This window comes from Sebastes umbrosus, chromosome 13, assembly GCF_015220745.1.
Source record: "Sebastes umbrosus isolate fSebUmb1 chromosome 13, fSebUmb1.pri, whole genome shotgun sequence".
Classification (NCBI taxonomy): domain Eukaryota; kingdom Metazoa; phylum Chordata; class Actinopteri; order Perciformes; family Sebastidae; genus Sebastes; species Sebastes umbrosus.
In genome coordinates, this window is record NC_051281.1 from 26,442,897 (window position 1) to 26,457,338 (window position 14,442).

Sequence of the window (14,442 nt, forward strand, 5' to 3'; positions counted from 1 at the left end):
ATCACATGCAGTTTGGGGCAAGTGATAGTCAAGTCAGCACACTGACACACTGACAGCTGTTGTTGCCTGTTGGGCTGCAGTTTGCCATGTTATGATTTGAGCATTTCCAATAATAAATGTATATATACATTTGCATAAAGCAAGCATATTGCTTATATGTTCATAAGAGTATTAAATACTTGTCAAATCTCCCTTTAAGGTACATTTTGAACAGATAAAAATTGTGTGATTAAAATGCGATTTATTTTTTATGCAAAATGCAGTGTGAGGGGTTCTGGACAATATTTTTCATTCTTTTGTGTTGTTAACTGATTTCCAATAATAAATATTTTGAAAAGAAAATGTGTGATTAATTTGCAATTAATTTGCGATTAATTTGTGACTAATGTTCAATTAACTATGGACTATCATGTGATTTATTACATTAAACCCGATTAAATATTTGAATCGATTGACAGCCATAATTTAAACTTGTTTTTTTTCTGCACTAACGGCTATACCATTGTTAGAGTCTTGAGTCTTGATTCGTAAAGATCAACAGATCATTGGTTTTATGCCCTGACGACTGTCATTAACAAGACATGGTATATCAAGAGTGATATAACCGCCATATATTTTGGGAATGTACCACACTAAGGCCATACGGTCAAATTTTTATGATTAATTTAAAACGTGATAACAATAACATGCCGGTCAATTGGGAACGTACTGTTAAAGGTGCTGAATGTGAGATTGGGAGCATTTCTATTGCCTCCGCACAGCTCTCAACATTTTGACGGCTGAGCCGGTGGCTCGCTGCTAACGGTGCTAACAGCGCTAACAGTGGAAACAACTGCAACAGGGCTGACAGAGCTATCGGTGTTAACCTGAGGGGGTTAAGAAAGAGCGGCGGCCGTGAGCTAGCCAGTGGGGCACGCTCACATGCACTAACATGCACTTGAAGGCAGATTTCTGGCTAAGAAGAAGCTCTCAGACTCTCCAAGAGACACACGGTGGTTCCCCTGGAGATACAAATTACGGCAAGATGCAGTATTTGTAACAAGAAAGTGGCACACAGCAGCAACACACAACCTCTTTAAACATTTAAAAACAACACAAACTGAAAGTTACAAGAAGGCGGAACAAAAACAAGAAGATGAAATACATCCAAGTTTCCTGCACCACCCTCTGTCCAACAAAAGACGTTGCAGGAGAGTTTTTGAGAGAGGTAAAGCATATCCAGGTACAGGTAGCCCCACTATTAGTTTGTTTTTGCCGTGTCTGTCTGTCTACCCTAAATTCCTAAACATCATCATCGCAATCTCATTTCAAATTTGGTTGTTATGTGAGTTTAAAGTTCTTTATAATCATGTGCACAACAATAACAGTGAAGCAAACAATGGTCATTAAATATGCAGGCTATAAAAAAAGGAAAATCATGCAAATGAAAGCAAAATTAGAATCTAAGACATAAAATAATACATAAAAATATAGGGCTAAAATATAAACATGAATAAAATGTAAAATAAAGTAGGGTAATTGACATTTGTGGCAGACAGTAATTGCAAATGAATAAACTGAATGTAAACAGTTACAGGGATGTGGCATGCGATTTGCCTTTAAGTGTAATGATCGGTTTGCTTTTTTTCATAATACCATATACCAATTTAAGAAATAATAAGTATCGGTATGGGTCAAATTGGAACAAAAAGCATCGGTATCATATCGAATTTAAAAAGTCTGGTATCGCCCGTCCCTACCTGCTGCATCAACATGCTTCTAGAACTTATTGCGTGGACTCATTTTGCTGTGGCACTTGCCGTTGCTGGTTTAGCAATATCTGGGAAAACTCAATTTATTATTGTCAATAAATGTCAAGCTAATGTTCAAACATTAGGCAGCGCTTACTTGAGTTCAGACTGTTTTGTTTTTTTTACAGTCAAAAGTGCCATTTGAAAGAACTGAAACAGGCCTTTTCTTTGACATCCATGATACAAACTGTTTCAAAGGGCAGCGCTGGCCTGAGGGTTAGAGAAGAGTTACAGCCAAATGGATAGAGATAGAAATACCAGATCCAGCTGGGAAAATACTGGATCAGGGAAACACGATACGCCACATCTAACAAATATTTTGTTTTTTTCAGCATATACATTCTGGCATTGCTCAATGACCTTTAATAGACGAGCTATTTGGCAGCTGATTGTGTGAAAATGTGGAATTAATGTTTGAGATTTTGCATTTAAGAAATAACACAGGCGCAAAGCATTTTCTCATAGCTATCTGTCAACCGATCTTATTAAGCCTTTTTTTCTCACTCCACTTCTCAATCTCAAGCTTCCAGCCACACTGCCAGCATTAATATCCCTAATAAAAAGGCCACCTACTCCAGCTATAAAGGACTCTTTTTACTGGCTCACTGAGAATCACTCCATTGTACAAGCTGATGTAGGAACGTCGACAGCTGCTACACACTCATTGTCCAGATTTCTCTCCTCAGATTTATTTTTTGTACAGTAGTTTTTCTCCTGCAAAGTCAAACTCTCCTCCACTTCTCAGGAGTCTGCATTTGTATGTCCATTTTTCCATCCTTTAGATGCCAGTCACTTTCCAAAATGAACTATGAACCCTCCATCACTTCCCTTACTTCTATATCCCAAAATGCAAACCAGCAACGCCAGCTAAAAAGGACAAATCATATTATTTTTCTTGCAGTGGTTTTGCATAACCGTAAATGGGAAGTGAATTTTCCATTTAAAAATTCCATCATATTTAACTTTGTGACTCAGGGAGGATGCTGTGACAAGATTTTACACAAAGTTTGCATCCAGCTTTCTTTTCCCATTTGGAATTGTTAACCAACCAGGCTTTGTATTTAGGACTCTCAAGCCAGCCCTCGGAAAACTTGTATTTACCCATTGTGGACGTTCAGTCCAAACTAACTACGTAGAAGGTTGGACGACGTTCCACTGTCAAACATCTTGCACTTGGGGCAGAGCTGTTTTACAGGAGGCGGCTGAATTATGTCTCTACATTGAGTCTAAAGAAAGTCCAATAAAAAATATTTCTTGTTAAATATTTTAAGTAATAGAATCAAATAAAAAAGATTGTAAGAAATTTATCTGATTTATATTATGTTTCATTTTGTAATAAATTCATTTTGGATCAATCATGTGACATGACGTTGTGTCATGCGACGTTAGATACAAGTTCCCTCTCATACAGTGATTCATTTTTACAATTAGGCGATTTCTAAAACGCCCCATTTCATGTAAAGCTTCAACAACTGAGCCCACCAGCCAGCAGCCTACAGAATGTGACGTCACGGACACACAAACAACCACGAGCAACGGAGTAGCAAGCCTAGGTAACCACACAGGAGAGCGGCCGCCGGCACCGGGGCCGTCAGTTAACCCCACAGCAAAGCGACCGCTGGGGCCGTCAGCTAACCCAACAGCAGAGCGACCGCTAGGCCGTCAGTTAACCCCACAGCAGAGCAACCGCTAGGCCGTCAGTTAACCCCACAGCAGAGCAACCGCTGGGGCCGTCAGTTAACCCCACAGCAGAGCAACCGCTAGGCCGTCAGTTAACCCCACAGCAGAGCAACCGCTGGGGCCGTCAGTTAACCCCACAGCAGAGCAACCGCTGGGGCCGTCAGTTAACCCCACAGCAGAGCAACCGCTAGGCCGTCAGTTAACCCCACAGCAGAGCAACCGCTGGGGCCGTCAGTTAACCCCACAGCAGAGCAACCGCTAGGCCGTCAGTTAACCCCACAGCAGAGCAACCGCTGGGGCCGTCAGTTAACCCCACAGCAGAGCGACCGCTAGGCCGTCAGTTAACCCCACAGCAGAGCAACCGCTGGGGCCGTCAGTTAACCCCACTGTCAGTTAATCACTCAGGTGCTTTGGAGAGCTCTCGGGTCTAATTAGGGCAATTCAGATCAAACTGAAAGCTCTTGGCTTTTTCACAAGGTTATGCCATTCAAAGGCCCGGGCTGGATAGGTAACCTCCCGAGAGAGCTGCTGGCCAGAAGGCAACACAATCTCTCCAGCTCAGAACTGACCAGCTCCGGGTTAAACAAAAGAGAAGCTTGAGGTCTGTCTTTGTTTATAACATTTCAGGTTTAAGAAAGTTTGACATTCCAGGTGCACAAGCTTACTTCACATGTTGATGGTTCTCCGAACGGGATGAAGGAATAACTGAGAAAAAGTCATATTTATCACTTCATAACACCAGAGATCAAAGTAATGTACAGTTTTATTTAAAGATGTTTTGGTGTATGTTTAATAAAGTTTCTGTGTTTTAATATCTTCCTCAAAACAAGGTTAAGTTAAAGACACACCTTAAAGTAATTGTTACCTGTTGTAGGTTGATCAACACATCTATCTCTGGGGCATGACCTCCTGTAGCCATGGGGCCCGGCGTGCAGCCAGTGGGTTAAGAATAGCTCTATGACGAGGGCACGGGCCTCCAGAGAAGACGGCTAGTGGGGCTGGAATAAAACTAAAGTGGGTATGGAGTTGCTGTGGAGAGGGGTTGTTACTGGACGAACAGTCCTAAAGGTAAAAGGATGATAAGGGGTGGCAGGGTCAGGTGTGGGTGTGAGAGTCGGGTGGGGTTAGTGCGGTTGGGAGAGGGGAATAAGCCAGAGAGGGAAGGAGGGAAAAGATGGGGTGCAAAGCAGCAGGAACCTGGGGGAGGACGGGGATCAGCCCTTCTCTTTCACGGCTGGGGATCCAGGAAGCCTTTGGGGTGGCATAACCTGCAGGAGAGTGGACAGGAGAGACAAAGTCTGATATTAGGAATTTATGAGCAACTGTTGGACAGTAACCAAGCACACATAATGTACTGCAAACACTGTAAAGGATCACCGCATGCTGAGAAACATACAAAGTGAATCGTTATGTCCCCATAACAAGAGCTGTCAAAGTTAACGAGATAATAACGCGTTAACACAAATCCGTTTTAACACCGCTAATTTCTTTAACGCATTAATGCAATCGATATTTCGGAGGTTGTAGCGGGCTCAAGGTTAAAGCTGGAGTGAAGATCCTGCTATCCTATGAAAATGGAAAACTGAAGGAATCCATTGGTACCATGTCATACTGGCTTGTCACAAAAGAGGCTAAATTATGCTAAATTTTGGCGAGGAAAAACTGGAATGCCCATATTCAAAGGGGTCCCTTGACCTCTGACCTCAAGATATGTGAATGTAAATGGGTTCTATGGGTACCCATGAGTCTCCCCTTTACAGACATGCCCACTTTATGATAATCACATGCAGTTTTTTGTAGTTTTTTCTCCTATTCTAAAAATGGTGTATTTGAATATTTCTGCATACTGGGGTCCCTAAACAGTCTTGGAAGTTGCATGAATTGGGTATCACTGTAAAGCTATGACTCTTTTGGATCCAATGAGCCCAATTGTATTCATGTGTGATGATGTTAGTCCCCATAGTAGCCATTTCATTGTAGTGAGACCATTTTTTGAAATTTGACCTCATTGTATGAAATGACCTGTGATGACCTCTAGGATAATCACAGCCTCATGAAACTTCACAACAACAAATTAGAGACCTAGAGCATATAGAGGATGGAAGGCTTTCCTAGGTAAATTTACAAAAATTTTCATTCACTTATCTTGAGGTCAGAGGTCAAGGGACTCCAGTTAAGAATTTCAGTGTTTCAGATAGCAATTAGCAATTTACTAGCTTCAGATTGACTGATTGTAAAGACGGCTGTTACTGGTGGTGCCCTGAAGATGAAATGAACCTTTCCCTTATCAGATTCCATGTTTGTTTGTTTTTATTTTCAGTAACAGATTGTGCTAGAGGCATTTCTTAACTCCTCTTAATTGTCGCGTATCATTCTAATTTAAGAATCACTGTAGCACACACACACACACATAAACAAACAAGCGAGGGCACCTTGGGGGGGCCGCTTAATTATCCCGATGATTCCAAAATAGACACCGCTGATTATTTGGGTTTTCACATGGAAAACAGGTGCCTCTCATCCATGTAAACGTGCCAGGGATTGTTGGCCTGCAATTATTCAGGGCAGTGTGGGAGAGCCAAGCCAGACCACGGCAGCGTTGCAGTGTTTCCATTCTGCGAGCATTATGCCTCATTTGAATAGGGGATACCAGAATATATTGCTGCACTTATCCTTGATTATAAAGTTAGAACAGTGCATGCAATGACGGGACGAAACAAAAACAACTGAATCAAACAAACATTATGAATATTAGATACTGTGTACGTAAAGAAGTCATGGGAACTGATGGAATACAGCTGATCAATCCATGAATGTGACCCCCTCTGTTTGGAGCTGCTGGTTTTCACAATAAGAGTCTCTACATCTGCCTGCGTTTTATTCAGCTGACTCTTTTGCTCCCTCTGACACATTTACAGCTGGCTCATAGCACACATTACACACAAGGCCCTGCACAAATAGATGTATGAGATCAGTATAGATAATTTAAGGAATTATTGTGCACAATGTGGCATTATTACGCTGAGCTGTATCTCAGAGAACAGCTCAATAAACAGCCTGTACACCCTGCATAGCCATAGACTAATCCGTTCTGAGCAACTCCCACCAGCTCACACCTTCCCCCTAACTACAGTAGTATTTGTGCTGTTTAAAGGTGCTGATTTAAAAAAAACTCAGAGCATATCTATTGCATTCATACCGATCTCAACATGGCGACAGCACTAACAGTGCAAACAACAGCAACAGAGCTGACGGTGCTAATAAACAGAGCGCTATTTTCACCTCAATGTTGTGCTAAATTCCAACCGTCAAACATTCTAAATATTATCCTTTTACTTTGTTATCGTCATCTGTGGTGGTTATTTATATAAAAACACAAAATTCAAATGATTAGGAAATAAATGATTTTATTTTTATTGATAAAAAAATATATTGGAAGAAGTAGTTCTAATGATATATTATAAGCTGTTTAGAAGTAAACAGGTCATATTTCTCTCTCTGTTATCTATGTTATATTGCTGTAAAAACATCTCATTCAAACAACTGGATTTATTAAAGTTTCTCACCAAAAACTACATTTCACAAGATGACATTTAATAATTGTGCAGCCCAAGGTGAGCGCTACGCTTCCGAGGCGATGCCGTTGGTCGGGACGGCGTTATCAGCTGTAACCGCCATATGAGAGCAGTGCAGAGCGGCAGTGAGCTAGCCAGTGGGGCACGCTCACATGCACTAAAAGACACATACAGATTACAACAGAGGGAGACTTCATTCTCTGCTCAGGTAAACATTACTCCTCTATATCTTTACAAAGCAAATACTTGTTTACTGCTAAGCTGATGCTCTGGAGATTGAATAGTAGGGATGCATTGATTGCAAAATTCTGGGCCGATACCGATGTTTTTGTTTATTTAGTTTTTGCTGTTATTGATTTCCCTTTTGTTCCAGGGAAACAAAAACCTCTTCATTGTAAAAAAAAATAACTGAGCTGTTTTAAAGCCATTCAGCATTTCATTACACCGTCTTTGATAGAGAACCTTTAAATATGCTATGGGGAAATACACCCACATACACATGTTCCTTCATACCTTCCATTGTGTGTGAAGGGTCAGTGTGTCATCCTGATTGGCCACCAGGGTGTAGTGACCAGAGCTGACCCAGCTCCTGCCCAACACCACCCAACTCACTGCTACAGTAATATCAAGTGACCCACCCCCCTTCATACCAGTTGGGTAATCAGAGAGCTCTGAATGGATCTCGCTTTGAGTGTGCGAACGGGAGGCCAACATACAGAAGTGACAGACATTGATAGTGTTGTGGTGGGGGGGCAGGGGGGGGCAAGAGCAGCTGAAGAATGCCAACAGACACACAAAAAAAGGGAAAACAAAACCTGGTGAATGACAGGGCTACAATACAAATGAGGAGGCTGACTCAGGACAAACCCCCTTCAAATAATCAGCCACATACTGTATTCCACAGCAGAAAAGAAATACTGTCCCAAATGCTCAGTCATAAGAACGAGAGGGCAGCACACTCACCACCTGATCCACAGTTTCCCACACCAACAAACACTGAACACTAAAGATGTTGCTGATAAAGGCATAGCTATGGCATACAAATATTAAATAAATAATGACTATAAATTTTACTTAAGGAAAAAAATGAGTGAGTGTACAAAAACAAAGAACAAAAATATTACATGTGCAGACACAGTGATTACATAACTGATGGCTAAATAATGTGTTTTTTATTCTTGTGATTATTACACTTGAATGCAACCAGTTTCCAAGAAGTAAGAAAGCCAGAAAGATGTGTTTATGGTCAGACGCCAGACATTTGATCTTATCAGAAACTTATGATAAAATAAAAATAATGAAAAAAGACAGATCTTAGTCGCTTATTCAACTAATTGGATGTTTTGGTCTCAGTTGACTCTGATTTCTTCAGTCAATTAGTAATTTTTGATGTTTCTTTCATGCTGAATGACTATGTGTGGGAAACACTGCTTAGGTTTCTAATTGCTTCACAAAACAATATTTTTTCGGGCTATGTAAGTACTGAAACAAAAGGGGAATAAATAACAGCAAAAACTAAATAAACAAAAACATCTGTATCGGCTATCGGCCTAATTATTACTTTAAACATCGGTATCGGCCCAGAATTTTGCAATCGGTGCATCCCCACTGATTACACGTTTCGGGTTGTTAATCACTAAATGTATTATCTGGGAATTATTGTGGCGCCGAAGAAACCAGAGTGATTAACTTTGATCAAAAACTGAACAAGAATGACTCTTGGCATCGGCGCAGAGACATCTTGCAGAGTTTCACAGTGCATAATGACAAACATGGACAGGACTTCACACTCGGTGAAGAGGGAGAGTGTAAGATCACAAATCGCTGCAGACCACAGTTAAACCACACATATCAGCCTGCAGCACCACTAACAGTACTTAACGTAGCCTTGCATATATGCACAGCTTTTATCAACTAAACAGGCAGCACTGCCAAAAGCGCCATCTGTGCAAACACAATGCAATCATGTTGGCCAGAAAGCCTGAACAGAGGCCACCAGCAACAGTCGTCATCCGCAGGTCTTTGCCCGGTAACAACCACTCCCCCGACTCCAGGCCAGATCAAGCCACTCCAGACACAGCCGGGCCCCTGAGCTATTTCTACGATGTCTAGATCTTTATTGAGAGACAAGAGGGCAGCAAACTCAGAGTCAGTGTGGCATAGTTCTACACTTCAAATTTCATCCATTTAGTAAGACAACAGAGTAGATTTGATGGTACTCAGACCAAAGATTTGTCATTTATCAACTTCAACTCTTTCTAATCAGTCCCACCTTTCTACCACACCCACAACGTTATTCTGTCCCTCCAGGAATTAGCGATGTTACGATTGCAACCAGTCACGCAAATGCAACCAATCCCTGTGATTTTTGCTCGACCTTGCAATTTTGTCCAATCACCACCACTTTTCTGCAAATTTGACAGATCATAGCAGTCCCCCACGCCCACGTCACCAATCTCACTTCCTCCTTCTTTCTGGTTGTGTACACACACGCTAAACACGCGATTTAATAGAGAGCTATCAGGGGTCTAAAGTTAATGTTCACCTGCCCGACATATACAAAGAGTTGCTGTGTGACTGGTTGTACTAATAACAAGACCAGAATCCACGTCTCCAGATTTATCTCAAAGCTGCAGTGGGTAGAAATGGAGCAAATATGATTTTAAAAAAGTTATTTTTATAAAACGGTCACTATATCTTGACAGTAGTACATGAGACAGGTAATATGAAAAAAGTAATGTGCCTCTGTGTCCTCCGGTGCTCCTGACGGCATCTGCAGGATTTCACAAACCGGAGGAAAACAAGCAGTCAGAGCTGATCTGGAGTCAGCCGTCCAGCTGCCGTCTATGAGAGTAGGCTGTCAATCACTCGCAAACTACGATCAAATGGTCAAACTAGGCAGCGCTGATCAAATACGAATCAATATTCTGTTACTGTAATGTCTATTTCTCTCCTCAAATGTTTTCAGAAACATCTTGTAGTGTACTGTTTAGCTGTAACATGAGAAAGTTTGTAACCCCGTAGCCATGTTGAGATCAGTTGAGGATATACCAAGCATCGCCCACCAGCCAGAGCACAGCCAATAGGAACGCTCTCTATCTCTCTCTCTCTGAAATGACCTGTGATTGGATAGATTTTTTAAAGCCTGAAAACAGAGCCATGAGGAGATGCAGAAGTCTAGTTTTCTCTCAGAACACTTGGAATTACAATATACTTTTCAGTATATTGTAATTCCAAGTGTTCCAAGGGTTATTGTGGAATTTTTGCTCAATAATGCAAAAAATATTCTGCCTACTGCCACTTTAATGTGTTTAGGAAATCCTACACACTGTCCCTTTAAGAGCTTGTGTTATGTAAAATGTGTACTATTATTATAGTATGTAGAATGCAGAAAGTTTAAAGATTCTGCATCTTATATAGTTTACCTTTCAGTTTATTCATAATGATAATAACCCTATAGCTGGCAGAGCCTATACTGTAGTTTACTTTTGGAATCCCACTCTCTGCTTCTTCTTCTGACATACAGTAAGTGGTACAATAATCAATACTTGCACTCAATTCTGAGTCTCCTTATTTATAAAACATTGAAGCTGAAAGGTGTCAGGTTACCTACAGCCATCTGAACTAAACTGTTAGAGCTGCTTTAACCACTTCAGTTTGAGCAAATCCAGTGAAGCACCATTATAGTTTCTTCCCCTCCTCAGCAGTTCTGCTGAGTCATTACTATGTGACCTTATACCCACCTCCAGCTGCTGATGGAACTGGAATCTCAGACTAGATCACACACCAGATGATCTATTACAGCTTTTGTTTTAGCAAGAAGACAACGCACTTTCTATAGTAGGCTACAGGAGAAACACTGCAGCACAACACCGACTATACTACTACTGAGCAGTAAGCCACCGCCTCCGGAGCGCACACAATGAGAGAGGACGTCTCACTGCCTCACACAGTGCAGCCCTGCACCTGAAGGCACCACTCCACCTGCAAGGACTATCTCTCCGGCATCGATGCATTATAGGTTGCACATCTAAGTCTGAGCAAAGCACCTCAATTCTACAACGTCAGCCAACAATTGCACACGTGTGTCTTCTTTGTTGCATAGCAGGTAGCCAGCAGGCAGCGACTCAGCATCGTGTTTTGATGTCAGTGGTGCGTGTAGTGTAGTTGCCCACTCACAAGTCGACGCTAACGTTTTGCATTTTGTAACCAGCGTTATGCGTATAGCATCTTACCTGCGGTTTCAGAGGGCAGTCCAGCGGTGGAAAAAAAAGGCTTAGAAGCAGAAAGAGGTGCTGCGGCTAAACACGGCGGAAGCAGTGATACTGGTCCATGATCCGTATAAAAAACAAGAAGCCACTAGTGAAGAAGACACGCCACGCCACGCAGCTTGCTCGATCTGCAGAGGATGCTCAGCATCAGGACCACGTGACTCTCTGGTCTGGAGGACAAGCTGCCAATCTGAAGTCACTGATGGATGGACAACAAGAAACATGCTGTCTCACCAGCTCCTGTCTCACCAGTTCCTGTCTCACCAGTTCCTGTGATGGAAAAAAAAAAAAAAAACATCCTGTAAGTCATTATAATGAGATACTATCTCAAAATAATGACTTAGTATCTCAATTTTTTGACTCACTATCATTATTTTGACTGAGTTTCTCAATATTTCGACTTACTATCTCATTATTTCGACTTATTGTCTCAATATTTTAACTTAGTATCTCAATATTTTAGATTTACTCTCATTATTTTGACTTATAATTTCAATATTTTGACTTAGTATCTCATATTTCGACTTAGTATCCCATTATTTTTTACCTAATATCTCAATATTTTTGATTTAATATCTCATTAGTTTGACTTACTATCATTATTTTTGACTTACTATCTCAATATTACGACTTACTATCTCATTATTTTGACTCACTGTCATTATTTTGACTTACTATCTCATTATTTTGAATTACTATCATTATTTTTGACTTAGTATTTCTATATTTCGACTTACTATCTCAATATTTTGACTAAGTGCCTCAATATTTTGATGTACTATCTCATTATTTTGATTTTGGCCTACCATCACAAGCCCGCTTCCGCAAATATGATGAACGTTTCTCATTATTTTGAGATAGTAAGTCAAAACATTGAGATACAAAGTCAAAATAATGAGATAGTAATTCAAAATATTGAGATACAAAGTCAAAATAATGAGATAGCAATTCAAAAAATTTAGATGCTATGTCAAAAAAAATTGAAAGTAAGTCAAAAATAATTAGATACTAAGTCAAAATAATAAAGTAAATCTTAATATTGAAATACTAAGTCAAAATATTGAGATACTAAGTCAAAATATTGAGATACTAAGTCCAAATAATGATAGTAAGTCAAACTATAAAATGCATTCCTGCTGAAAATGTGTGGGAATGCTGATGGCTGAAATTAATTGCAAAGCATTGCTAAAAAATACGGAACTGAATTGTCAAACTGGCAGAGTTGAAAGCTGAACCGTATGACCCCAAAAAGAGCTGAAATAGGCTACATTGCCAGAAAAGCAGGAAGCTAAACTGTAATATCGTCAATTTTGGAAGTTGAAATTAATCAACTTGTTAGAGTTTTTTGGGTGGAGTGAACCTTTTAAACTGGAAGTTGTGAGACAGAAAGTAGTATTTGGCTAGAATAAACTTTTAGAATTAAGAGTACTTGGATAGAAAGTAGTATTTGGGTGGAACAAACCTTTAAAACTATAAGTGCTTGAACAGAAGGTAGTATTTTGGAAGAATGACCCTTTAAAATATTAAATCGTTGGACAGACAGTAGCGTTTTGGCAGAATGAACAATTTAAAACTATAAGCCGTTAGACAGAAAGTGTTATTTGGTTGGAAAGTAGAAGTAGTAGCAGTAGTAGTAATAGTAGTAGTAGCAGCAGCAGCAGTAGTAGCTAGAACCTTTCAAATTGTAATTGTAAAATTGTAAGTGGTGACATCACTGCGTGATAGATTGTTATGATTTTTCATGGATACATATCTACACCAATGAAGCTGTTTTGCACCCTTAATTTCTGTGTAACTTCTGTGTAAAAGTGTGTGGGTATGTGGCCCATTGTAGTTGGAAATCAGCCCAATTTACTGGGCCAGTACCAGTGTAAAGAATTTTTTGTTGTTTTTAATTGTTTTATTTGAAAGAACCTGTCAAAACATTGTTCATAAACACTTTTCTTTGTTTGTCAGCTCACTTATAATTGCTTTATCATCCTTATTAGAGATGAGTGAAATTTGTTATGTCGTGCTCAATTTCTCTGACATGCTTCATGTAACACTATGACCTGCCCATATTAGCAACCTCAGACCAATCAAAACTATTATTACATGTAAACTAGTGTTGTAGCAACAATGCAAGATCAGTTATTGTGATAGGCTGTAATATTTTTAAGGGCTATGATGCTCCAACCTTATCTGGCCCATTTTACCTGACTCCACCCTACAAGTACAAATGCTATGGTGCGCATGAAGAGTATGTTAATATATACAGACTTACCAGGCTATCCACTTCTTTTTCTACTGCTACTAAGTATACACACACACACACACACACACACACACACACACACACAAACACACAAACAAACACACAAACAAACTAAACAAAAACAGGATTGACATGTGACAGTAAAAAAAAACATACAGAAATAAATGTTTAAATAAATATGGATAATACATTTCTAATTCCAACCAAAGTTCCAGCTTTGGCTGAATTGTGAAAACAATAACACATGAAATGAAAAGCAAGAAAAAAAGGCACAAACTGAAGACTGTGAACTTTAAAAGAGAAAAAAAATGACTTCATCCCACGCAGTATTACAGCATTATTATTCAGGCTTCAGACGAGTGTCCACAGGGTGGCAGTAACGCTTCAGATATGAAGTGCAGAGACAGATAGACACACCAGGCTGGATTATCAACCATGCAAAACCGGAAACCGCTTTGAGGCCCCAGACCCCCAGTGGGGTTATTGTGGTCGTTTGGGTCTACATGAAACCTTCATTATTACCTAATATTATACCTCGAGAGAGGACAGAGGTCTTGTGTCAAATCCAGTTGGGATGTGGTCTCATAGTTAAAGCAGCAGTGGGTAGAATTGGAGCAAATATGATTAATAAAAGTTATTTTAATAAAACGGTCACTATATCCTGATAGTAGTGCATGAGACAGGTAATGTGAAAAAAAATCATGTGTCTGTGTGTCCTCCGGTGCTCCTAATGGCATCTGCAAGATTTCACAGGCCGGAGGAAAACAACCAATCAGAGCTGAGCTGGAGCCTTGCCATCTCTGACTCCGATCAAATGGTCAAACTAGGCAACGCTGATCAAATATGAATCAATATTCTGTTACTGTAATGCC

The 14,442-nt window shown here is 40.2% G+C and overlaps 1 protein-coding gene across 2 annotated transcripts in view; it reads right to left on the reverse strand.

Moving 5' to 3' along the window:
- slc4a3 (solute carrier family 4 member 3) overlaps positions 1-12,109 on the reverse strand; it is a 66,210-nt gene extending 54,101 nt beyond the window's left edge. The window contains exons 1-3 of one of the 2 annotated variants that reach the window (XM_037790825.1): positions 11,281-12,109; positions 4,668-4,738; positions 4,336-4,532 (exon numbers count right to left, since the gene is read on the reverse strand). In XM_037790825.1, coding sequence (XP_037646753.1) covers positions 4,336-4,389 — 54 coding nt within the window. In that variant the 5' untranslated portion in view covers positions 4,390-4,532; positions 4,668-4,738; positions 11,281-12,109. Of the gene's footprint in view, positions 1-4,335; positions 4,739-11,280 lie in introns of both variants that reach the window. The other variant, XM_037790823.1, reaches the window with a different exon arrangement.
- Positions 12,110-14,442: the final 2,333 nt, after the last annotated feature.